At 39.3% G+C, this 26,153-nt stretch overlaps 1 protein-coding gene across 1 annotated transcript; it reads right to left on the reverse strand.

Moving 5' to 3' along the window:
• Positions 1-6,156: 6,156 nt before the first annotated feature.
• CNDP1 (carnosine dipeptidase 1) lies at positions 6,157-16,509 on the reverse strand. Its single transcript, XM_066331533.1, has 10 exons — positions 16,369-16,509; positions 14,944-15,106; positions 13,798-13,886; positions 11,664-11,864; positions 10,166-10,250; positions 9,484-9,644; positions 7,991-8,155; positions 7,665-7,806; positions 7,108-7,255; positions 6,157-6,366 (listed from the first exon to the last, which is right to left on the reverse strand). Exons 1-10 carry the CDS (start codon positions 16,447-16,449, stop codon positions 6,261-6,263), a joined length of 1,341 nt encoding a protein of 446 aa, XP_066187630.1. The 5' UTR covers positions 16,450-16,509; the 3' UTR covers positions 6,157-6,260.
• Between the last annotated feature and the right edge of the window lie 9,644 nt (positions 16,510-26,153).

The following is a 26,153-nucleotide window of genomic DNA, read 5'->3' on the forward strand; positions in this document are numbered from 1 at the left end:
GTTAACCTTACCTATGGAATTTGATGCCTTGTCAGGAAGGCAATAATGTACAGGAGACAAGTAAAGCAGTATTACCTCCTGAATTTCTAATTGTAAAAAAAGAGTGATGCAAACTTACATGACATTCATGTGAGGGCTCTGCCACCACTTGTTTCTTCACACCAGAAGAGTGTATGTCAGGAGTGCATCATGTTGAATATCTTCAGGTTTCTATTAAAGACATTTTACAATTTCAATTCTAAGCTCCCCTGCAGTTCCAGAAATAAAATAATAAAAAAAAAAACCCAAACAAACAAACAAAAAAAAAAAACTAGTGTGATATTTGAATTATTCTTATAGAGTAAAAAAAAAAAGAAAATATATGGGGAACATGCAATTGGGTGATATGTCATGTTATTTCACAGTGAGAGATTATCAAATTATTTTGAGACAGGTAGCAAAATCAACATTATCCTCACATACATCTACAACATCTGGTTTCATTTAACTATGGATGTGTTTAAGTCTGAAGGCCAATACTGCCAAATGTCTAAGGATTTCATTTTCTTGTACTGTGGGTTTTCAATAAAAATTCATTTAATTTAAAAAATAATTAATTGCTGTAAAATGAGAGTCATTTATTACCCTGTATTGTCTGTTAGGTGTGAAGATGTTAGCTGAAGGTGTCCAGCTTGCCAGAATTTACAGCTCTGGGACTGTATAATTAATCTCTTGTAAACTCACAAAGCAAGTTTCTCAAATAGACGTATATCTCAAATACAAACATCAAGTCTAGTTCATTGTGCATCAATACATTAAGATTTAATGTGGTAGCAGATCAGAAAATAATCTGCAAAAAAGTATGCTACATGAAATAAAGATTTAATCCTTATTTTTCATTTTCACTAAGTCAACATATTATCCACCTGGCACATGCATCCTAGTCCTGTTAGAACTACATCCACTGAAATAAGAATGTGTTTATACTGTTAGCTCTAAAGAAAGAATTTTCTAGTTACACACTGAAATTCGCAAATGCTCATCAAGTAAGGAATGTGACCATTTTTCTTTGCTGTTGGGATGCACCTTATGCAGCGTGGACCTTGGAGCTTAAGCAAGGGGTTTTTGGGCTTTTTTGCCCTTCCAAGAGTAAAATTTTTTACCAAAAAGAATCCAAATTTCATACCTGTGGAATGGTGTTTGCACTTTCACTCATTTCTTTAAGTCCACAAAAAAAACCACAGCTGTTGCTCCTGCCTTGAGGAGTAAGGGAATGTGGCATGTTTCACTCAAAGAACCTGAGTGAAATTGCATAACAAAATACAAGCACATTTTCAGATAGTAGTTGCAAGTTTTAAAATTCTGTGAGAGTGGATAAGGTAACTAGGAACTGTCTCCATTGTCTTCCATCCAAACAACACACTCCATGGACAACCAGCTGAAATCTGGGAGTTGCTGATCTTCCCATTACAAGAGACAGTGACTTACCCCCCTTAGACAGTAGTGGAAATGTCAAAATTACTTTAAGTGACTTCAGGAAGAAGACTCACACTGGTTCAAGTTCATAGCTGAAAAAGAATATGAAAAGAGGTTTCAAGATTGCAGACCACAATGCTTGTGTTGTTAGCAGACCATTTTTAATTTCCTGGTCTATTTTTATGTAATCTAATGTAGCAGCATTGCAGAGAAACCTTTGCTACATATTTGTTGATATTATCTGCAAGGTGGAGGTGTTCTTCATACACTATTCTGGAGAATACGAGAGAAGATCAGTGAAATATTTGGCCGTAGAGCAAAGTAGACAAATCTGCACTCTGTTAACAAGGAATTGTTCATATTTTTCTATTCATATATTTCTTTAAAATGTTTAATGACTCAGCTCCTGAAGGGCATGATGTGTCTGCAGCTCCAAGTACAGACACATGTGGGGTTGGACTCAATGATCCTTATGGACCCCTTCCAATTCTAGATATTCTATGATACAAGGTATAAACTTGAAAATCAGTTAAGCTTCACCTTGGAACAATAAGTATTTAACTTTACATGTTACAGCTGGAATATTCCAGCAGAAGCAAGGGAACTCGTGGGCCTCTGTGTCACAGGTAAAGGCACAGTTGCACAATCTTCCCTGTCTAAACATGGACTATGAACATCCTTAACTAGCAAGGCATTTTATAACATTTTGTGAAACAGGCCAAATACTGTATTCTGAAAGGAACAACTGGCAGGAGTCAAAGTTAAACTTCTTGGGAGTAGTGTGACTGAAAAGGAAAATCATAACTATGTGAATAAGACTAATTTCCACTTTCACGGGCTAAGCAGACGATGACATGATTAGTTCTCAGTCTCAGGAGGCTGCTCATCTCTCTATGCCTTCAGTGCCTATTGTCAGCATCTTATTCTCCATGATTTTAGCTGACACACTTTTCAGTCTTCTCTTTTGAAACATTACTTAAGGATTAAAAACTGTGTTTATCTAATATAAAAAAGAGACTTTCACACTTAAACCCATTGATTTTAAATGGAAATTAAAATGTTCTAATTTATTCTTTCACATTAATAATCAGTAGAAAAATATGATCCTATTCTTGAGTGTTTGATTCCCTGCAAATGGATGTACAACCTACAAGAAAAAGAAAAAAGAAAACTTGGGACAAGTCTTCCTCTACCAGAGAGACAGGCAGAACTTGACTAGCTGTGTATAGTCACCGAGTACTGTTAGCTGTGCTCTGGAGTCTGTGAAACACTGGCACAGATTGTCCAGAGAGGTGGTTTGATGCACCATCAATGGACACATTCAAGGTCAGCTTGGATGGCGCTCTGAGCAGCCTGATCTACTTGATCCTGCTCATTGCAGTGGGCTTGGACTAGATGGTTTCCAAAGGTCTCTTCCAGCCCAAACAATTCTAAGATCCTTAAAGTAATTTCCAACCTAAATCCTTTTATTATGTTATGATCCAGGTCTTGATATCGGTATCAAGCTTTCAGAGATGTAGATGCTGCTTTTGGACATCTGCACAATATTGCTTTCCCATTATTCATTCATTAGTAAGAAAAAAACAGGATCAGAATGGGCAAGATTTTTTTCTTTTTTTAAATCAATGACTGGATTAGATCTTGCAAATGTACATATATATAATAGCTACATACATGCATATGTAGACACACAAATAGTACATATGGTTTCTGTAGTTAGTTGGTCATGATTTGAGAATACCTAATAAGCTCTGGCATGGGATATGGCATACCTAGAATAAGGCTAACAAATAGAAGCAAACTTTAATCCCATTTCTAACACTAGTATTGTAGAGTTATATTTAATTTGCTGTGGCAACAAATAGCTGTTAGTGTAACCACAAAGAAACATTTCTAGAAATGTTGTATAACACTACAGATCTTAGAAAGATGCACAGCATTTCTTTCTTTCACAAGGCTGATGAGATGCTGCACAATATTAAAAAATAAAAATTAAAAAGGGACGACAGGGTGGATACTCATTCTTGATCTAAGAAGGAAAGAGTAGCTCTCACTACCCCTGTGGGTGGTTGTTGCTTTCCCGATGCTTTCTGTCTTTCATGGACAGGAGAATCTGAAATTGAAGTTTATGCTCTTTCTCTCCTCTGGGACTGAAGGAGGCATGTCTACATAATTCAGTAGCCCCACTGTTTCACTCACAGAGTTTTAACTTGACAGTAAGTGGCTATTTCAAAGCACCGCTCTGAGTGTCTGTGCTTATAAAATGATGCTCTTTTTTGACTCTATTTTATTTGTCATTCCAAAGAGCAACAGTAAAAAATACATAATCCATTCCATACATAAATACATCTTCCATTCCAACTTCAAAATGTTGTAGAACACACAGGCAGCATATATTATAGTGGTATTTCAGTGCAGTCATATTCCTAAAACACAATCTCCATCTCCTGTTCATGAAGAAGTCTGCCACCTCCATCTGACCAACTTTTCAACTCTTCTGCCAAAAGGGTCATTTTTATTATCAGAGGTTTCTTTCCATTATGTTTTAAGATAATTTGGGGATGGTTCTGTACAGACTAAAACTTTGTCTCAATGGTCCTTGTGGGTGTCTTCTGAAATGGCATATTCTCTGAGACTGTGTGATTCTGTAACTTGTAAAACCACTGCAAACTCAGAGGTTGCAATGTTTTATGTCAATTATATGTCTTGAAATATTTCAGCAAAATTCCTTCATGTACTGTGGGGGTGGGCGGAGCCCCAGCTGCTTTGCTCTGGAGGGAGCCAAGCTGAGGAGTTAAGGAAGAATTTTGCAACTTCACCCAGAGCCCCTAAGACAAAGTACAGACCTTCTAGTCATGGGGACCTGTCCGGAGACCCACAAGCCCCCTCGGGATTTTATGTAGATCTGTTACAATTGATTGGTTTTGTACTCTTCTCCTCCCACCCCGGTGTCCCATAAAACCCCTGGGCTTCCTCTGGTCGGCAGAGGTTCCTCGTCCCTGGATCCCTTTCACTGGTACCTTTGCAATAAAGTTACCACCTGCGGAAATTCCACACGAGACCTCTCTCTCTCTCGCCATGGCTGACTAAAAGAGGGGCTAACTCACAAGGACATGAGCTGAAATCACTGAGCTGAAAAATCACTGCTCTGCCTGCCAGCTGAGAAGCCCCTCTGCCAGCTGAGGAGTGCCTGACCCCCAAGGAGCTGTTTCTAGCGAGACATCCTTTGGGGTGGCTGTGCCTCTCTGGGTCCCAAGCGGCAGACCCCATCCACCAGCTGGGATAATGTACCTCTATGGTGTGGTAGCTTTCAAGGATGGACCAACTGCCCTGGGCCCAGGGCAGACACTCCTGCAACACTCCTTTACCATGCTGGCTCCTAAAAGCTTTCAACAGGTGAAGGGAACAGAGCGATCATGGAGAATTATTCTGCAACTTGGTGGTACTCAAACCAGAGTCTTTTGGTCTTTGAGGCTTTTGGTCCTTGTCCTGGAGTACACTGCAGTTCTGCAGTCAGCAATGCCAAATAAGAGACTGAGCTGAGTCCTCCTTTTCCCCTTGAACATCACCTGCAGACAGAGCCAGAAACCTTATTCAGCTCTTGCAGCTGAACTGTGAGCCTCACAGTCTCAAGTAGGGCTGAAAATGGGTGTTTATTGAGAATGTATGAGTAGTCCCTTCTATAGACTCCGCATCCACATCTTTGTTCTTGCAGATTTTTGCAGGGAGGTAACAGGAAAGAAAGGAAGGATCCCAAGTCCCAAGTACTTTCTGTATTTTATTTAATGCAATTTTTTTTTAACAGTATGGATAAGGCTACCGGTTCGGTTGGTTTGGTTGTGTGTGAATTAATTATGTTATAGTAAAAATCACATTTTAAAGTTTAAAAAAATCTAGATTTGAATTGTGAACTTGGTGCTGCATGTTTTGCCTAAACAGCAAACAGAACTCTCAATTAATTTGTTTTTATTTCAAAATATATAATTTCTCTTTGATTTAATTATTAATGTAAACTGATGCTTTAAAAACACTTAACAACCAGTTGCTAATTGGGTGGAAAGACATCTTTCTGATGACAGACTTTGGCCAGAAAAGATGTTTACAAAATGGTCTTTCCATTGTATGGAAAAAAAGTCACATGAAGAAAACATTATGAAGTGATTCTTAAAACTCCTCACAGCACAGTAAGAGGTGGTGAGAGGGAAGGCAGAATCCAGACCTGGAAATGTTTATATATTGTTGCAGTTCAACTCACCTCAGTGATGATACCCATAAATAGATATTAATAGGCAAGTCTTCAGATGAAACTCAACAAGAACATTTCCTTGCATTTCCTATTTAAAACCTTCTGTGAAGGACAAGGAAAGATATTAATTTGATAGTAAATCTTTCTTTAAAGAATCATGTAAGTATTATTTTGTATATAGTTAGGAGGAAACTGCAGTGTGTATTGCTCATATTCAGAAACTAGAATGTGAGCCAGGCAGCATGAAGAGTGATACTACAGAACAGAAATAAAGTCATTTTGATAAAATGGATGTATAAATTCCCCTTTGTCTTTAAGTTTAAAACTAAAATGCAACATGTCCCATTCAGCAAGGATGAATTATCTCTAGCCCTATTTTAGAGCATTAGGGCTTGATGGACCATATCACAAATACACACCATTTAGTAGTATGCCAGGAAATAGCACAACATTTATTTTTTTCCCCACTAATTCACAGCCACTGAATATGTGATTTATATGTTTTAGATAAGTTAGAAAGTTTTAGAAAGTGCTTTGCTGATCTTCTTGATATGTTCTGTCAGTTGATAGTCTCAGTGTGGGAAGTTTCATGTAAGTTCCGATGTAGCTTTGATATCTCCAGGAAAAAAGCTGCAAACAATTTGGTTCCTTCAATATAGTTGTGTCTGTGAAGAAGGAAAGAAATACAATGAAGTCTTGTCAGGCTGTCATGTTCTCAAAATTAGAGACATAGTCCAATGAAGTAGTATGAGTCTTTAGAGGAATTTGGTATTACCTGTAGCCAGCAGAGTTAAGGTTTTAATGAGGGGAGAAAAAAAGTAATTGGAGAATTATTGTAGGATTCTCCTCTTTCCAGAGTTCAGCATGAGTTGGCTCAGAGCCTGCACAAGTGTTCAGGCAACACACTGAATAGTGGCTTACCATGGTTCCTCCAACAATGAACACTAGTGACAAATTTAAGCTATTTTTGGTATAATTATGCTAGTATTGGTCCCTGGACTATAAATAAATCTTGATAGCCATTTATACTGAAAACCACCAAAATCTTTACATAACCATGAGTGTCTGTGACTGGCACACTTCAGAAGAGATGCTGTGGCAGAAGAGTGCCCATCTGCACCATCATCTTTCACACCAGAGGCAAATTTCATTGCTAGTGAAATGAGAATTGCCAATGTGATGAATTTAAAGACTGAGTAGACACCCTGTGAAAAGCGTATAACGGAATGTGTTAGACTGGGAATTTTGCTTTCTGCTTATCACAGCAACTAGTGTGATGGAGATAGCAGGTTTGGGCTGCCCAATGCACAGCAGACCTTCCCATCTGGGCATGCTAATTCATGGGTACCAAGGGACTTCAGTTCTAACCCCCTCTCTAATAGCAAAAACAGACAAATGAAAGAAACCTGCTTATTTTCTCATTCTGGGAATGCTCCCCATCATCGGCTGCTCCAATCGGAAGCATCATCACACTTTTATGTGTTACAGTCTGAAACATTCTAGCAACAGGAATTGTTGAGCCATCACGAATGAAATCTGGATCTTCTCCAAAAACTGGAAACATGGAAAAAATGAATTAACAAATAGGTGTAATCCAGGTGCTTTTCTCTGCTATCATATATTTAAGCAAAGAGCTGAGACTAAGCGCTTCTGAGTAGAAATGGGTTTGAGTGTGTGGCCAGCTGATTTCACAAATCAGCTCTGCTCTATAAAAGCTCTGATTTCTTATCAATACAAAAATAAGTAACGGAGGCCTTTTGGCTACCCCTCTAAAACGTATCAAAATTTAGCAAAGTACGGAAGATGTTGATGAGTTGTTCTATCAAAATCAGTGAGATTTATAAGGGTGAGAGGCTGCAGCACTGCATTGGGAAATCTGGTTTGCCCTATTGTTGAGCACAATGCCCCTGCACACTTGCAAATACACTAAGAACTGAAAAAAAAAAAATTAAAAGGAACACACCTGTTTTTATTGCCCTTCTTCCTGCTTTATAGAGTGGATTGTTAACATCAGCAAGCCAGGGCTTTGTACCCAAAGGCATGGACGCTTTCAGTCTGTTTGGACTGTTCCTCTTGGAAAAGACATCCTCCAAGTGTTCCACCACCTGTGGGGAAAATACTTTTCAAAAAAGCATCCATCTTGCAACTCAAGCTTATACCCGCATTCCTGCGTCTCTAAAAACATGCTGCATGCTAAAAACATTCCGTTTGCTACAAGTCTAGATTTGTGAGGTGCTAAGAGGGGCTTAGTTTACACAGTAGTGGCCAAAGAAAAGATTTGTCTCGTACCTGTTTTTTCACAACTGAAAGGTCCATGTGGGGGACCTGACGGATTGAGAATTTGCCAATTACTTTTGCTGGAATGACTGTTTTAATGCCTGGTTCATGGAAAGCTCCTTCAATCCCATGAATAGAGAGAGAGGGGTAACGCCACAGGTGTAGAAGTATTTCTTCCTTTAAAAAAAAATTTAAAATATAAGGGATGACACTGGAGCCAGGCACAGTTGATATAAACAAGGTTTTTCCATTCTGAAATTTGTATTTGGAGACCTCTGTATTTTAAAGGTATTTGATTTTTAATTTAAACCCGTGCACATGTATTTTCATTTTTAAAAAATACTACTATTTTCAGTCATAGAAAGATTTAGATGGTAACAGTTTTTCATGAAAAATAAGAAAAATAGAGCATTGTTTTAAGAATCTTGGAAGTTGATTTTCCTAGTGCAAAGTCCTATCAGAACAGCTTCTGATCTGATTGCCTGTCACTGGAAAAACCATGCAGCCAGATCCATCCCAGATGATACCAGTGAAGAAACTCTACTAGTGAGCACTAAATAGCACAATAGGAAAGATTGTAATTTTCAGTAACCAAGTTTTTCTGGAGAAAATGCAAAGGGGAGAGAAAATTATTATTATTATTATTAAGAAAAAATGGGAGAAATATATAAACTAGTCTTCATGCAGAACCTCGGGATGCTGCTGCTTTCCTTCAGTTTTATGAGACTAGACCTTTATCTACTCAAAAAATTTACATCAATTCATCCTAATATATGTAAAGCATCAAAATTCAGATAGTGTAGTTATATTATACATTTGATTCTTAGTCTAGCTTTAGGTAAATTGAAAGCTTTTTCATGAAAATAAAAGTATCCATGTTAGCAGAACCTACACCAGAATAATTATGTTAGTGATAAAAAATTAAATCAGCTCCTTTCTCCCACCTGCCACTCTTGTGCAGAGAGATCTTTCCAAGCAAGCCCTCACCTGCTGGTTTGTTTTTTTTTTAGGATATAATTTTTAATTGCTGGTAAGGAGAGGCTTGTAGCTTTGGATGTTTTAGGCAGCCTTGTCAGACATCAAAATCTGTATTAAATAAAAGCCACTCGAAATGAGTCTGCCTGAAGCTGCCTCTCATTTTTTTAGAGCTGAATATGACTTCTTTCCTACTATGTAACCTAAAAGTGGGCATTTTAATGTATGTTTTATTTGGCTGATTAGGCTTAGGGGGAGAGAAGGGGTAGGCAAGGAAGGGAGCATTATACTGTTAGCTTTGCATTATTCCTTTTAATTGATTATTCATATTTCAGATTATTTTCCCCAGATGCAGTGCCTTACATTTTCAGCAGACTAATTTTATTTACCTTTTACTTCTCAGTGCTCCTTTATTTTATTTTGAGCTTGCCACTGACTGAAAATTTCTTTCCGTTTGTCTTTATACCTAACTGCTACAAATAGATGATTTAAATTCTTTCAGTTGAGTATTCATACAGATTCTAGGTTACCTTGGTGCCATACAGGAATTTTTTTACACCACAGTTATTTCTGTGTTCCTCCAGATCAAACTCAATTGATTTGTATAATTTCCTTTCCTCTTCTGTCAGGGCAGCAACACTGTCGTAGATTCCAGGGATCTGAATATGACCTGTGGAATCCACAAGGCTGTCTATAAAATAAGATACAGATAGCAGTACAAATGGAGCCTATTTCTTCCCCTTGGCAATCATAACACCTTCTCTCTTCTACCTAGCTCTTTACCAAATTAGTAAGCCTAACAACTGTTTGCATCTGTCAAGTTGCGACACCTAACTTGATATATTTGCATATTTATTAAGAAAACCATTGAGCTGCTGTTTGTGTGTAGTGTGTGATGTGTCAGCCTGGCTTCTGACATGAAAGCATCATCCTACTGAGATACAAATCAGCATTAAAAAGTCAGATTTTGCTATGTGTGCATGTGTTAAAGTTGCCTGTAAACATTAAATGTTCCGAATTGATGTGTGACTGACATCAGCTTAACATGTCTGAAGTCCTGGCCTTTCTGGGGACATTCCCTTCCTCAGCTGCCACCACCATAGCTGTGTTGAGGAAACCTGGGGATCTTTCTTCAACGAGACTTGCCTTACAACAATTAAGGTGGCCCTAAGCTGTCCCCAGCTGCTCCCCAGCAATGATGTGTGTTCTTACCCAGCAGGGCAATCAGGTCCAGCAGCGGCTCGTGAATGATGCCTCCAAAAGTTCCAGAGTGAAGGTCCTTGCTGCCACATTCAACCTGTACCAAAACCACTGGTTACATGTAAATGCCTGCTGCCTTGTTCTTCTGTGAGTGTTTGTTTTCCACAATGACTGGTGGTTCCAGTTTTTTTTAAACAAGATCACAAATTAATAGAGAATGATTTTTTTTTTCTAATTACTAAATGGAAAACATTATGTCAGGAACAATCTGCTTTGGCAGAGAAGATGGAGCTCTGTCGTCAACTACCAGAGCGAGAATTCAGCTGTCTGCATTCATATATTTGAGAGCCAGGGTCCTCCTCCACTCCCTCTTTTGCTTCAGTAAGATTAAATACATCATACATTAAACATTTGCATATTATTACCTTTTCTAACATTGGACAATAAATTCTTCAAGTTGTCTACCCTTTTTATTTAATGCAATATCTTATTTAAAGAAAGGCAAAAATTAATCTTGTTTGATATTAAGAATATATATTCAACCTTAATTCAAGATTGCAACAAATAAGAATGTATAAGTCTCTTGAATAACAAGGCTTTAGAATAGAGGCATTTGAGTTATTAAATGGGTTCTTTTTCCAGACACATTTTCATACTTGGGTTTATCAAAATATATTTTCCTGCAAAGAACTTGTTTATTCTTCTCGAAACCTCATTACAGCTAACTGTCTACTAGCAGGGAGAGATCAGTTTTGATGTTTTAATAGCATCATTTTTCTTAACCAAGACTAAGAGAAATTGAATCAAGGCTGCCAAGGCTCTTCTAGTTAAAAAAAAAAAAAAAAAAAGTCATTCTTTTTCAGACATAAAGGTTAATGCAGATTTTTCTTTAGTTCTCAAGTTCTTTAATCTTCTCTCTGAATTCCTTTTATGCTTCATCAAGAAGCATTTCCGGAAGAGAAATTTCTGCTCTTTATTTCACAGTAGCTCACACTGCCTGCTAAATATAGTACGTTGGCTACAGTGAACTTTTATTTGGTCCTGCCTATGGTGACAAAAATTTTGTGTGGCTTTTAAAACCAGAGACCCAACAAAACTGAGTCCCTTTAGGCTGATTCATTGTACTAAGGAGTATCTGCTGCAAAAGGGCAGAGCAGCAGAGATGTTTTTGGAGAGAGTTGGAGAGGCAGGTATAGAGATGATGCCGCACAAGGACCGATTTGATGTGCAGAGGGGAGGATGAGAAGAGACTGGAGGAGTGGGAGGAGAGTAAAGGGATAGAAAAGGGATCGAGGGAAGAAATGATTGAAGAGAAGTTATTGGAAGTAAATAAGGCTAATTGAACTGAAATGAGGAGGGAAATCTGCAGAGGCCAAAGGGGATGCAGAAGAAAGCTCTGTATTTGTAAATATTAAGCTTTCCTTCAGTCCTTCTCTGCATGCAGATGTAAGTTCAGCTACACCATTGCTGTCAGTCAGAGGCTCAGTTCGAGTGAACCTGTGTCCTCTACCTCCACAAAGAAGCAGGCATTTCCTCGACTCCCGTAGGTAAGGGCAGGCTTCTTGTTGCTGAGCCACAAGTTGTCTGAAATTACAATGTAATCAACATCAGAGAAGAATCTCTGGTCTTCTTCCTCAAGCAGCTTCTCTAGCCCCAAGGATCCTGCTTCTTCCATGCCTTCAATTACAAACTTGAAGTTCACTGGCATATCCTATATAAAAATTAAAAAAGTCTGGGTAAGAAACAAGAATTTTAATAGTTTTTTTAAAGTTTTAAAATGTGGAGTGGTCTGGCTTACTGTACAAATTGTGCTAGGATAAGACAGATGTAGGATGAGTATGTAGCTTGCTTCATCAGAAAAAGCCAGGGACTGACACATATAGGTTTCCAGAAAAACTTATTCTTGTCCTCATGCTTTTATATACTTTTCATTTTTGAAGGAGAATAAGTGATGTCTTTTTTTCTTCTTTGTGTTTTCAGAAAACTTGCTGGAATATCTCATTAAATAGGCTTTCTCTCAGTGCTATTCAATATTCTAATTGCTTTGGAAATTCTAACTTTGTAATAGCAATTGCATTTTCACAGAAAATTTCCTGCCTCTTACATTTCCACTGTTACTGCCCATGCAGGAGCCACTGGCTGTGGTTTTCCCAGCATTGTCTGTCACCAGACTTGATGATAAAAACATTGTCAGTGACTCTACTATAATTGTCTTTTTAACACTCATAAATTTGCAAGCCTGCTAGTTGATAAGGATGCATCTCCAAGAGTAATTAGGAGAATTTTATTATGGAATAGTGGGAGTTGAAAATGCTGACACATCCCATAGGGGATATAAATTTCAACTTAGTTTCCTATTACAATTCATTTTCTCATTAGAGGTTTTAAGATGTTTTCTCTTTTGATTCAATGCTCAGATTAAAGGCAAGAATGAATGTGTAAAATTAAATGAATTTGCGTCATGGATGGGTTCACTGATGGATCATCTGCCGGCCACAGAAATTTTAGAGACAAACTGTTAATGAATATTGTTTGATGGTCTGTGCTGTTTTCTAGAGAAAGGCTTCAAATGACAAAAATCCCTTTTTGGTTGCCTATAAAAACGTCAAGATAGCTATTAGTGATTTGAAAAACTAGAAAGATGTCAGGCATAACCACATCCACTTACTACAACTACTCTTTAGCAAATAATGGGTGTCTTTTCTAGTGCTCAAGACAGACCAAACTCAGTTCAGTACTATAGATGCAAGAAAAACATGTTTTTCAGGAGGTTGTAAGAGGACTTTAAAAAAATCAAGACCTAATGCTCAGTTTGTGCCATAATGTCATACAAGTGACAGAAAACTGTTTTTCAGCACACTAACTTTTGTCATGCAAATTCACCTTAAAGGATGATAGTTAACCCAGTTACTACCCTAAAATATATTTTTGTTTACCAATACTTTGGGGGTAAAACTACTCCAAAATCATTAAATTATTTGACGATGACTATGTTGGTCATTGTCACAATTTAGGCAAATGTCTGACCTCAGAAATACGTCAGACTCAGTGACTGTATTTTTACTTGGTGAATGCACCCATTCAAAGTATTTGCTTTGATAAAACGAATCTGTTGGTGACATAACAGCCCATTCTGGATGAACATTTTTAGATGCTTATTCTCTTCACACAGACACATAAATTAGAGGTATCTTGTAGGCAGACAAAACCAGAGATCAGCAGAATGTAACAGCAGAGATGAGACTTCATGAGCACTCTGTAATGTCTGTTATTTCACCATTTTAAAGGCTCTCAAGAGAATGGGGTACCAGAGCTGTGTAATGTATGTAATACATGCGGAATGCTTCCCTGTGGGTTTTCCTCTGAAGAGTATTGGCAGCAAGACTATTTACATTGCAGACAGGCTGTTTGAAACAGAAATACTCAAAGACAAATTCTTACTGGAGTGGGACCAGTGCCCTAAGTGTTGCATCAGAAATAGCTAATATTTAAAATTGTATGTAGTCCGTTGGGACAGACAGGTATCGTCTTACACAGGAATGTAAATACATCCCTCCAGAGATATGATAAGTAATAACAACAAATAACAGCAAATTGTAAAAATTAGTAATAACAATAATAAAGAAGTCATCATTGATACCTACTAATTTCAAGGCTCTAACTGTTTCCACTGCATTTATCCAAGCTAGGACTGGTCCCTTATTGTCTGTTGCTCCACGCCCATAGAGATTTCCTTAAAAAGAAAAGAGGAAAGTTTTCAAGCAACCTTTGAATTTTCCCTCATCACTTCAATATAACTGGCAAATTCCAATTGCCACAGAAGCTTTAGTGATGAAGGAAAAAAGTGTCAAAAGTGTCAGGATTTCACTGATTCATTTTAAATAAGAGGATGAGTGTTCAGGTGCTTCCCAATGGACCGGTACACCTTTTTCCCCTTTCCTTCCTTTTATATATCCATCATGTTGGAGTTTCTGTTACATGCTAGTTTTTGAGCCTCACTTTTCTTCCCAGGAACTGTTTGTACATACCAGATATGCCTGAAGGCTTTGCACAATATGCAGCTTCAGGACACATCATTCAGACCAGGTAACAAGCAGCAAAAACCCTACAAATAAATGCCATGGCAGAAATATGAAGCTACAAGTCTAAGTATGTAATTTCTGTTTCGACTGCATATCATGTACAGTTATGACTGTACATGAAACTGAAATCTGTCCCTGTGTATAAACTTCTGTAGCAGTATACACTGGAATAAGGCAGAAGAATGGCTGTTGGGAATTGATCCCAGATAATGAGAAAGGGCAACTCTGGTTATAGCCTGGGAATCAGGATTTCCGAGGTCTTACTTGTCTTATTTTTGGTCCTTTGGTCATTTAGCTGTGCTGGAAGAATAATTAAAATGAGGGGTTCTCACACTCTTCCACCACAAATGCTCCTTAGCAGGGCAGGTGGAAGTACAAAAGTGCAGGAGCAAGAGCAGGAGGTGCGAGGGAGGATAATGGTTGATGAAAAATCCTCTAAGAACTTTTAAGCAGAAGTAGATTCTCTATTGAACACTCTACAAAGCATCTTTAACCACATTGCTTTTCCACACCAAACATTAGGCAGTCACTGATGGGTCTCACTAATCACAGAGCAATCACCAAAGCTGAAAGCTGCTGGATATGTCCCAAAGATTTCCACAGGAGAAGTCCTTGTGCTTTGGTGAAATATACAGGAACTTTTCTCCCACTCAGAAACCTCAGTTGTGTATTCAAATGATGATTCAAGACTTATGAAAAGTTGCCCACCATTGATTTCAGTCAGTGTGTAGGGATCAGTGTTCCAGCCATCTTCCTTCTTGGCAGGCTGCACATCCACATGACCATAGAAACATATAGTGGGGTTTTGTGGGTCCTTCCCCAGCTCCCCGAGAATCACAGAAGGCAGTGGGAGGACTTGGCCATCAGGCAACTGCAAAGAAAGGCTAAAAAAAAGGCAGCTAAGGAAACCCACACCTTCTAAAACCTACCAATGTACAAAAAATCTGGAATTCTCAGTATTGAAAATACTTCTACACTCAGTTGATTTTGATTTGATTAAATCTGACTGAATCCAGTATTAAGCTGTTCAGAGAAACTAAGACCTTTCCCCTCAACTTTTTATTTCCTGCTGGACTCCTTAGAGCTCTTCTAACATTTTGTCATAACTGCCCTCCTTACTAATCTCTCGCATCCCAGCACTAGAGAAGACAGAGGTAACCTTGTGCCATAGAGTCTATTGTGACACTGAATAGTCAAAAGCCACACAAATTAATTTGGAGTTTGATTTCACCACAGACAGAGGGCAGGAGGCCTTTAAGCTGAAATATAGAAACCAAAAAATGTGTTGCTGTCAGGAGCCAGTAACTATGTCAGACTCTCTTAAAAACAGATTAAGGCTAAACTTCTATTGTGACTCTGTGCAGAACAGAGCTCCACATGGCACAATTGCATTCTCCGTAACTATCAAATGACACAACCTAAAATATTAGTGTTGCTGTACTGCCAGGTCCTTGTGCTAAGAATCAGAACCCCCACCAAAAGCCTCAGAGAAAAGAAAAGAGAATCACTATTATTGAACTTCTGAATTCCTGTTAGAGTAGGAATGTAACAGCCTAGGGCAGAAAAGAGCCCATGGCTACAGTAAGGCAAGTAAATTAGAGACTAAGGTTTCTCAGAGATGAATTCTTCCCTGTTGCTTTCCAACAATGAAAGAAAATAGCTTGAATCATTTGTCAGAATCTCTGAAAACCAAATATGATGCTCTAGGTAGCTAACCCTTTCTGTCTGACAACATTTTCCTTGTAAAAACAACCTCCCTCATAAAGAAAGCTCAGTGACAAATGAAGCATTAGTTCTCCTGCTTCAATACAGACAAAAATTTAAAAGCCAGCCCCAGTAAAAAACGCAGTCCTTTTACTTTTGCAAACTGCTTCCCTCCTGTTTAAAGCATCAAACTGCCTCCTATGCGCAGAATATCAATTTGGATTTGGATTACCTGTGTGGCTCCCAGTATGCTGTCAATTCTCAGACCTGCTTTCAGCAGGTATCATGCAGGTACAGGACTATCAATAAATCTGTATCTAGCTTTCAAAAAATAACACTATGTCATAACATATGTGTACATAGCACAGAATGCAAAAGGTAGACCCATGTGTAGATATGATGTTTTAAGTCCAAGAATCAAATAAGCACCTGATGTGACCCCAAGTTTACTAAATTAACAGTGGCTCCCAGTGCTGCAAGTCTGTCTGCTGCCAGTGCCATCATTCGCATCACTTCCTTCCTCAGATGTGGTTGAACAGAATCACTTTCCACAGCCACCCATTCCTTCAGATCCTGCACAGGAAGAAATGTGCAATTAGGTGATCCAGGATGTTGTTGTCCTTGGCCCTTGCATCAGAAATCTCACACTGAAAAATAATTTCCTGTCTGTATCATCACAGCATTATCATGGGTGCTCTAAGGTTTCAGGATAGAGAAGGATCACTTAGGATCTCTCCCTAGGGTTGAGATCCCTGATTTTCTAAACAGGGAGAGTGCATTCACATTGTCAGCCCCGGATTTAAAATCCAGTGAAGGAGGAGGTAGACTAGATGCTGACTAGCTTGCACTATAGAAACTGCATTATGTACAACTTACCTTGGTGATCCTCATGAGGATTCAGAAGTGCCTAAAGATTCAAAGCATAACTAATCATGTTTCTGTCTTTTCACAGAGGGCTGAGAAAAATGAAAGCAAAAGTCAGCGTGGGACCAAGACTCCTCTCCTTGTAAAGGGCAAACCTACAAAAATCAGTTCTGAAGCAGACAGAGAGTGAGCATCCTATCTGGCTTGCATGCCCCGTGCAAGTGCATTTTGGCTTAGTGGAGCCTCTCTCGAACACAAAGGATACCCATAACTATCTCTTTTGTGGAAGTCCATGCAAGTCCCTCCTTCACCCCAGGGATCTCCAGCAGTCTGCCCCTCACAGTCTTGCTCTGTGAAGTACATATTGCACTCCTGCTGCCAGACCTGGAACCCTGCCCATTACCTTTGTGACAGGCATTGGTCCTGGAGGAGTCCAGGCCTCTGAGACACCAGCCCTGTGTTCATCATTTCACTGCAATATAGCTCCTACCTTGATGAAATCATTTTGATGTGCATCAATATACTGGAAGATCTGCGTCTCCAACGATGAAGAGGACGAGGAGGACATTACTGCCTTAGAGAGCAGCACAGGGCTGAAATGGATGTTATCTGAAAGTTAAGGATAAAATTCAACATTACAGACATCCTGCAGTATACGTTTGTTTTCAGCACTAGAAAGCACAGACATTTAAAAAGTGCTGAGCTTATTTAAGTCTCTTTTAATCTCCTCAAGCCTGGAGAAAGTATCCTCATTTTATCACTTAAAAACTTAAATTGATTCATAGTTGAGTTGCTGACAGCAACAATTGAAAAAAATTACCAAAGAGTGAACATCTTCAGTTTCAGCTTTATAAATAACTTAGGGGTAACATTTTCTAAAGAAACATTTGTTGCATCAGTTTTTCAGTGCACGAGTATCAAATTGTTCTGGGAAGACAACCCTGGGGCAAGACTTGGAGGCACCAACAGTCCAGGGACTCATCTTTCTTTTTTTCTTCATTTCCAGAATCATAGAATATCCTGAAATGGAAGGGATCCACACAGATCATTGAGTCTGAGTCCTGGCCCTGCAGAGCACAACTCCAAGAATCCCACCATGTGCTTGAGAGCATTGTCCAAACATTCCTTGAACTCTACCAGGTTTTGTGCTGTGAACACTTCCCTGGGGAGTTGTTCCAGTGCCCAAACACTCTCTGAGTGAAGAACCTTTTTGTAATATCCAACTTAAACCTCCCCAGACAGAACTTCAGGCCTTTCCCTCGAGTCCTGTCGCTCATCACCACAGAGCAGAGACCAGTGCCTGCCGCTCCTCTTCCGTCCCCAGGAAGCTGTGGCTGCAGTGAGGGCTTCCCTCAGTCTCCTCCAGGCTGGACAGACCAAGTGACCTCAGGTGCTCCTCACACGGGTTCCACTCAAGGCCCTTCATCATCATAATCCTACTTCACATGCTCTCTTCTAGTGGTTGAATGTCTTTCTCATATTGTGGCACCCAAAACTGCCCCCAGCACTGGAGGTGAGGCCACTCCAGTGCAAACAGAGTGGAACAATCCCCTCCCTGGCCCAGCTGGTGATGCTGCACCCCAGGACGTGATTTTCCCTCCATGACTGCCAGAAGGCACAAAAATGAGTTCACTGACACACATTCCATATTTGACGTGAATAAGGGAAAATACACCTGACACTGGAGAGTATTAGAAGACAAATAGCTTTTGTGGTTGATTTCAGTGACAATACTGAAACACTTGATAAACGCAGAAGTCATTTAGTACCTGCAAATCTCTCTGCCATTTTTTTTCAGATAAGATTTAAATTTTAAAGTGTGTTTTTCTTATTCCTCCACTTTTCCTTTCATGTTTGCTTGAAGTTGTTGCTGTAGTGTCTTGAATTGGTATTAGCAGAGCAATCCTTGGATGGCTAAATACTTGGTTGGGCTAAATTCAGAACAGCTGCTGTATCAGGCTGTGACAGGATGTAGTCCAAGGTCAAAACCCAATGCTTTTCTAAAGATATTCTAGAATAGCAACAAAAGGTATAGTTGCAAGTCCATCCATAACTCCCTAACTTTGATGCATTGCTAAGGTGATAGGCTATGGTAATATTAATAATTTCAATTATGTTTCTCTGACAGAGAAGGAAGATTGAAAACCCAAGAATGATGAACAAGATATGGGGAACATTGTTCACTTTGGCTGAAGATCCTGGCTGTATGAAGGATGGGCCCCATTTTCCAACTTTCCCTCAGAAGCAAGGTTACAAGGTTTACTTCACTTTCTGAACTGAAGCTTTGAGAAGGCCTCTGACAGTAGATATAATTCCCAGTGTCCAGCTCCTGACATTGGAAACACTGGTATGGAAAGAGACCAAATGCTGATTCTGCAGGAGAGTGAAGCTGCAGAGCACTGTTTTGGAGAAGACTTGTTAACCAAGCCAAGAAAATCCAATTTTGGAGGTGGTTTTAAGGATGGAGAGATTAAATTTAGTCATATTATTTAAATATAGAAATATTTTTAAAATACTAAACACTAACCTTAAATGATAGTCAAAGTACCATTTTCTTCTCACATTATTTTCTCCATAAAACAGTAAACCCTACCTCCAAGAGGTGGATCTAATCAACAATTCCCTTCAAATATTTTTATCACCAGCGACAGCAGCAGCAATTTGTCCTAAAGCAAAAGTGATTATTACAGGAATTTTTGAAGCAAGCATGGGAAAATTCTGGACACTTTAGACAAGAAAAAGCAGCTTCTGGGATTTAGCAACAAAGACATGGTAGATAATGAGGTTCTGATAATTTAGGTTACAGTCACCTTTGGATTAAGCTTCTGTATATAAGGCTTAAGAGGAGGAATTCTGCAACAAGTACCCCAAACTTACAACCCCCAATCTGGCTATTTCTTCCAGCCTTGGACTGTGCAAGTGGCTGCAAGTATTTGTCAACTGAAGCCCATTTTACAGAAGGCAATAGGAAGCAGGAGTGTAGACCACAGGCATGGTCAGGAAGACTTCCCAGGGCAGAGAAGACCATGAGTCTCACATGGGGGTGATGGTAACAGGACCTTGGTGAACTGGAGCCTGAGTTTCCTGGCACAGACAAGACACTGGCACTTGCTGGGGTGGTGCCTGGCTAGATAAAGGAGGGCATCTAAGCCAGGACATTGCAGGTCACGTTCAAAAGGGGCTTAATGTACTTGGAGGTGATCAGCATTAGGTAAAGCTGAGTGCAGAAGCCATTTACGTTGTTTGCTTCTCCCAGTTTTTCCATGGTCAAGAGATCCCAGGATTTCAATCAGCTGTTCATCTAGAGAGACATCAGGGCCACTATCTTCATTCACCACAAAGCTGGCTGGATTCCTCAGTTTCACACGTATTTCACTCATTTCTCTGCCTTGTAATTTCCAAACTTCAACTTGGAAAACACTTACAACAGAGGCCATTGAATGCACCCTCATTTAACCAGACAGGCTTCTCAGGTTCACTTATGTAAAAAATAGATTTTTTTGGTTATGCCATGCTTGAACAAGGAAGACCACGGCAGAGGTCAGAACATGGCTGCTAGAGGCACCAAGCTCATGCAATGGATTTAAATACCAGTGTCTCCATCACATATGATTTCCCATCCTTCTATTCAAATTTTTGATATTGCTGAATTCGATGCATTTTCACTCAAAAAAATAAGTATATTTATATATATATATGTCCCCTTATGACGACTTGAATAAATACATACCTTTTAATGTCAGAAGCACTCAAGGGCTGCTTGAGTTTTACAGAGGACATGTGCTGTGGTGCTGGTATCTTTCTCTTTTTGTCTCAGTTACGTTCCAATGACCTGGAAAGATGCAGAAGAGATGTATGTCTTTGTCATGTTTCATTTGCATTTAACTGTTTAAGAAAATGAAACAAGGAAGCTAAAATGCTGTGAAGGAAGAAAAAACGCAACCAACCAAGCAAAATATCCTAGGGAAATCCGGAATTATTCTGTGATATTTTCAAAACAGATCAAACTTCAAGGAAAGATCGTAGAATATCACAAAAATAATTTCTTTCATAAACAAAAGTAAGGAACAGTGGCAAAGTTTGGAAAATGAATGTGAGAAGATACCAAGTAGCAGAGTGCACAAAATATTAATAATTCAAACAAGAAATTAGGTAACAGCTATGTTTTGCTGCAGTAGAAGGAAGAGAGGGAAATAGCTGGTGGAACTTCATGTTAATGCACTACTAATACACAAAATGCTGCTCGGGAGCATTTAGACTTCAACTGGAACAGCTCATGTCAAAAAGGGAGTCGGTTTAATAAAGCTGTAACAGAGATTTCAGGCAAAGCTGAAATATCTCAGTGCCTTGAGGAAGGGAAAAATGATTTGAAAGAATGATAGAGGGGATATCAAACAAAGACTTCAGTGTTCAACGTCAAGTGTATTTTATTTTATGTCATTTTAAGGAGCAGTTGCTGCTCTAAAGAAAAATGTAGTATGCCTATTCTTAGAAATAATGCATGACAGTCAGTTGTTCACTTTCTCTTCCTTTGCTCCTTGGCAGTAGGAACATTTTTTTGTCTCGCTTCCTCTCATGTCATTAAGCATTGTTAAAAGAAAACTTAGTGTTTTTCTATGGTTATTTAACAAGAAATCCAAGCTGATTCTTTAACTAGGATGGTTCTTTGATAAAATATCAACTAAACTTATAAACATTTGAGAAGTAGCTCCTGCACATGCTTTGAAGGCCTCCTTGCCTCTCCTGAAGCAAGTGCTTCGTGCGCTTCCTTCCCTGTGACGCAGTGTTTCAGGTGGATGCAGGGAGGAGAGTGCCAATGAAAACTGAACATTTGGGTTGCAAACCCCCCAGAGAAAAACAGTCAGGACACATCCGTTTTGCAAATAACAAAATAATCTTGACATGAAAGGAGATAAAGAGTGTATGGCAGCAGGAACTAATTTACCAAATTAATGGTGGACTTTAGTGAAAGGAACATTCCCTCCAAGCAATCCCCATCAAGGAAGATAACTGACATAATATTTTTTAACTTCTTTTACCAACACTCATCGATAAGTGGCCTACCTTTGGTGGAAGCAGGCAATCAAGCCACAGTCACCTCTCCAGTTGAGTGAGACCCTTGGAGGAGGAGGAGGAGGATGACAACTCTTCATGCGGCAGTTCTCAAGCCCAGCCTTCACCACATGCAGCTGATGTTGTTGAAATGACCAAGGGCTGCAGAGACCCAGACACCTGCAGGGGAATGAATGCCAGTGCCTGATTGCTTTTGAAGATTACTAAAGAAGTATCATCCAAATCAGTACCAATGAAAATGTTTGGTGGGAGGCATAGGTAAGCTCTATACGTGCTGGCAGGTGACACTGCCACACCCAGTGCTGTTTCCAGCAGTCAGCTTGTAAAGCATTGCAATGTCAGTTGTCTGAACAGTGTTTTGGAGAACAGCAATGACCAGCCCTGCCCATACTCAAGCCAACCCTTTAGTGAAAGAAGTGAGACCCTGTTTATCTCTTCTATTTTGCTGTAATACAGATGATATTTTAAAAGAATGCCTTTATCCCTAGGATGCTCTTAGCAGCTGCCTTTGTTGCTGATGAGAGCCTGATCTGGAAAGCCTCTTTCATCTGCAGAATAGGGACATTTTATCTCAATTTTATTGATAAGCTCTGCAGTTAATGAAGAAGTAGTTTTAAGTCAAAGATTAATTTTGGATTTAAATGCTCACTTCTGCCTCTCTATCATACAATAACCAAATCAAGATAGCCAAATCAATAACACATCAAGTCATGAGAAATTTTCTCACCTCTTTTTACCTCCTGGAAATCCAGTATCCCAACAGGAATCCCAGCTCCAGAAAGCACTCTAGTACTGCTGATAAATAGTGCTGCTTTACAGTAGTATGTTGGAGGACTGAGAGAAAAGAGGTGGATTTTGCTTTGTCATGAAAAGTGGAAAAGGACACGTTTCTGTTAAGGCAAAGGCCTTCTCCCAGGAAGTAGTATTGCCCTTTGTGCCCAGTGAGGAGGAAAAATTAGCTATTTACCCAAGAGAATTTTCTGCTAATTGGTTTGCCATCAAATAAACGTGGGTATAAAAACATTCTTCCTGGAAAGACAGCTCTGCTGACTCTTGCTCTTGTCATGGCAAAAAGGTTCATAGGACAGAACTGTGGGATGTGCAGCATTTATGCTTAGATGCGAATAGCCTCACCATGTTCTTGCTGCCACATCTCACATAGCAGAAGGGAGAACTGCTGAACCTGTAGTAAATTTTAGGTGCTTGTGCCTGCATACAAATACCTACCCTTAAAGCCCTCTGCCCATTTTGAAAGAACCTTTATTGACACGGTCAAATTCAGTGATAGGAACAATAAGATAATAAGTAATAAGGGAGGTCCAGGTCCTGTCTCAGAGCCTTACAAAGATCTTTCATTTTTTAAAGTACTTGTTCTTCCCTTGATTAATGTGTAAAAACTCATTTGCAAATGAAATGCAAAATTTTGGGGAAATTAAATGTTTAATTTATTTAAAATAATTCTATTTTTACAGGAAACCTGCCTTCATTTATCTTAGCTTTAAGTGTTTCACACTGGAGTTATTCCTGAATTAGACTAGTACAAGTGAGATTAAAAATAGATCTACTATATCTAGTAGATCCATTCAACTATTTCCTAATTTATCGCATAACACTATTGAGGAACTATACTATCATGGGAAAAAGGCTATTATTACTTTATAGCTTAGTATTTCATTGCTAATTGCCCCTTATTTTATAACCTATAACTTGGAGCAAGGTTTAAGGTCCACAATATAAGAGATTTATTTTGTTATGACCCTTATTCCATTTATGGGATATCATAAACATTGCCAACATTGTTTAGAAGGATTTTTAAATGTAGGCAGGTTTATCTCTTTAATAAAAACACTCTTTGACAGTAGCTTATTAACTACATGAAATGAAAGAACCAACTCAAATAGTTTGGTTGAATATCCTTTTTGGGATACAGTCGCTGTTTAAGCAGGGGGAAATAGACTGATTAAAGGAAAAATAAGAGCAGAATTGAAACAATAGGATAAAGAGGGAAGGAAGCATCACTGGCTCTGTTTCTCCTATTATTTGAAAATGTAAACAATCTAGAGCAGAGATGGTCCCCCTCTTTGTATTTCTATTACTACCTGAGGGCAAAGTGTAGCACATTCACTTGGTTACAAAGTGATGGTACCTTTACTTCATTGGCACTTTAGCAGAATTAGCATGCTTTAATTTTTACTTTAATTAAAAGGATATCTTAAATAATTGCAATCCTAAGTTTGAGTGAGAAAATATGTAAGAAATATGCTATTAGGAGCAATATTTCATTGACAGAGAAATGATATGATGGTTTTCAATGCTTCCTGTCACTCTGTAAACAATTTATCTAGTTCAAGACAGCTTGCATGTCTTGAAAGTGTAGTGCAGAAAAGCAGGAAGGTTCATGTCAATCCTTAGTACATGGTTATTATTGCATCTAATTGTCATTTCTCAATATACTCCCTTAATATACCTTATCATTGCATCCCAGAAGTATTGGTGTGGAATAGAAGGGCCTTTCACACAGTTCCCCAAATCTCCCTCCGCTACAGATATTTCTACTTCCCTGTGCAGCAGCAAGCCCTTCCAGCTCTTTGCTCCTTCCCACTTCACACTGCAGTTAGAAGATTATTTCCCAGCCACCATCCTTCAAGGTAATCCCAGCTGACACCAAAACGCAAGTTAAACAACACTGTCCACTGTGAGAGCTTGTCTGCAGTGGAGTGGGATGGTGCTGGGAGAGAGGGAAGGCTCCCCACGACCCTGACTTGATAGTTGTTACCTGGAGGTCGATAATCACACCTGGGCATGTCAGTGGAAGGAGATTGACTTAGAAAGGTCCCCTTGCCCAGGCAGGAGGTGGTTCACAAGGATAGGTGGCTGCAGACTGTCCTCTGTACAGAGCAGTGATGTTCAGCACCTTTCAGGAGCGGGGCCACAAAGATCTGAGGTTCTGTGTGGAGGAAGAGCAATTACACAGAGCCCTCTCACCACCTGGTGGCTTATCCAGCAACCTCTCTGCACCCAGAGTTCCAAGCACACAAGGATTTAAATGATAAGAAAAACAAGTTCTTCTCCAGTGCCAATTCTAGTACATTGCTGAGTGCTGAGATAGGAGACTGTCCTATTTTTCCAAAAGCAACATTGTAAATTCATTTGGATTAATAATTAAACAAGGTTTTTTTTCAGATATTAATCTGATTAATATGAAATTATGGCAAGAGGTTATTCCCATCTTGGTATCCTTCAGACAGCTTTCCTCAGCCAAATAGCATCAGTGTTCCTTAGGGATGATCAATGTCCTCCTTGCAGGCGAAGCTTTTATCCAGCTGAAACGCATAGCCATTTCCAGACACACCAGAGACTGGCTTTTCAGGCTCACAGAGAAAACTGACACTAACCGTGCAGCACTTTGTTTATGCAACCCTTCCTACTGCCTCATCCCAGCTTTCTGTGAGATCCAGGAATTGGCAGAGCCAGGGCACGAGTCACTGAGGTGGTGCTGCACGTGGTGTCCTTCAAGACACATGTCTGGAGCACCACAAAGTTAACTCAGTTTGACACTTCACTGACTTCTTCTGCATCTCAGCTGGGTGTCCCAGGAGCCACAGCCTCTCAAGAAAGGCTTAGGAGTATTTTTCCATTGCAGTCCCCCTGCCACTGAAGTGTATTTGGGAGAAGGCCAAAGCAAACTGAGGTTCTTCTCTGACAGACACAAGCTCTTCTAAGCTGAGATGGAAAAAAAAAAAAAAAAAAAAAAAAAGCTTAAATATAAGCTTTCTTAAATATCTGAAAAAATAAAAAGAACCCACAGTTTATACATATATGAATATATATACCCATACTCACAAGAATAATGCCTCTTAATAAGAGATGTTGCCATTGCCAAGCTTTTGTGACTGTGACCTCCTTAGGAAGGAGTGTAGCATTTCATGGCATGTCTCTATATTGAAATCCCACTGCCTATAGCAAGGGTACAGCACCTTGCTCAGCAGAGGAAATGTGCATTGAACCAAGGCTCTGCAGCACACACACTGCACCTTGTGCCAGCCATGGGCCTTTTTGTGGAAAACGCAACAGCACCACAACAAAAACAGAAAGACAGATAATTACAAGACTGCAGCATTTGTTTAGACAATTGGTTCATATCTGGATGTCTTAATTAAACAGAGGTGGATGCACAACTTGTGGATCAGGATCTTAAATTGAGTTGCTATAAACTTAATTACAACTTCTCTGCAAAGTAGTTCTCTATTCATTCCAGTCTTTCCTACAGACAAGTA

This window comes from Sylvia atricapilla, chromosome 1, assembly GCF_009819655.1.
Source record: "Sylvia atricapilla isolate bSylAtr1 chromosome 1, bSylAtr1.pri, whole genome shotgun sequence".
NCBI classification, from domain to species: Eukaryota; Metazoa; Chordata; class Aves; order Passeriformes; family Sylviidae; genus Sylvia; species Sylvia atricapilla.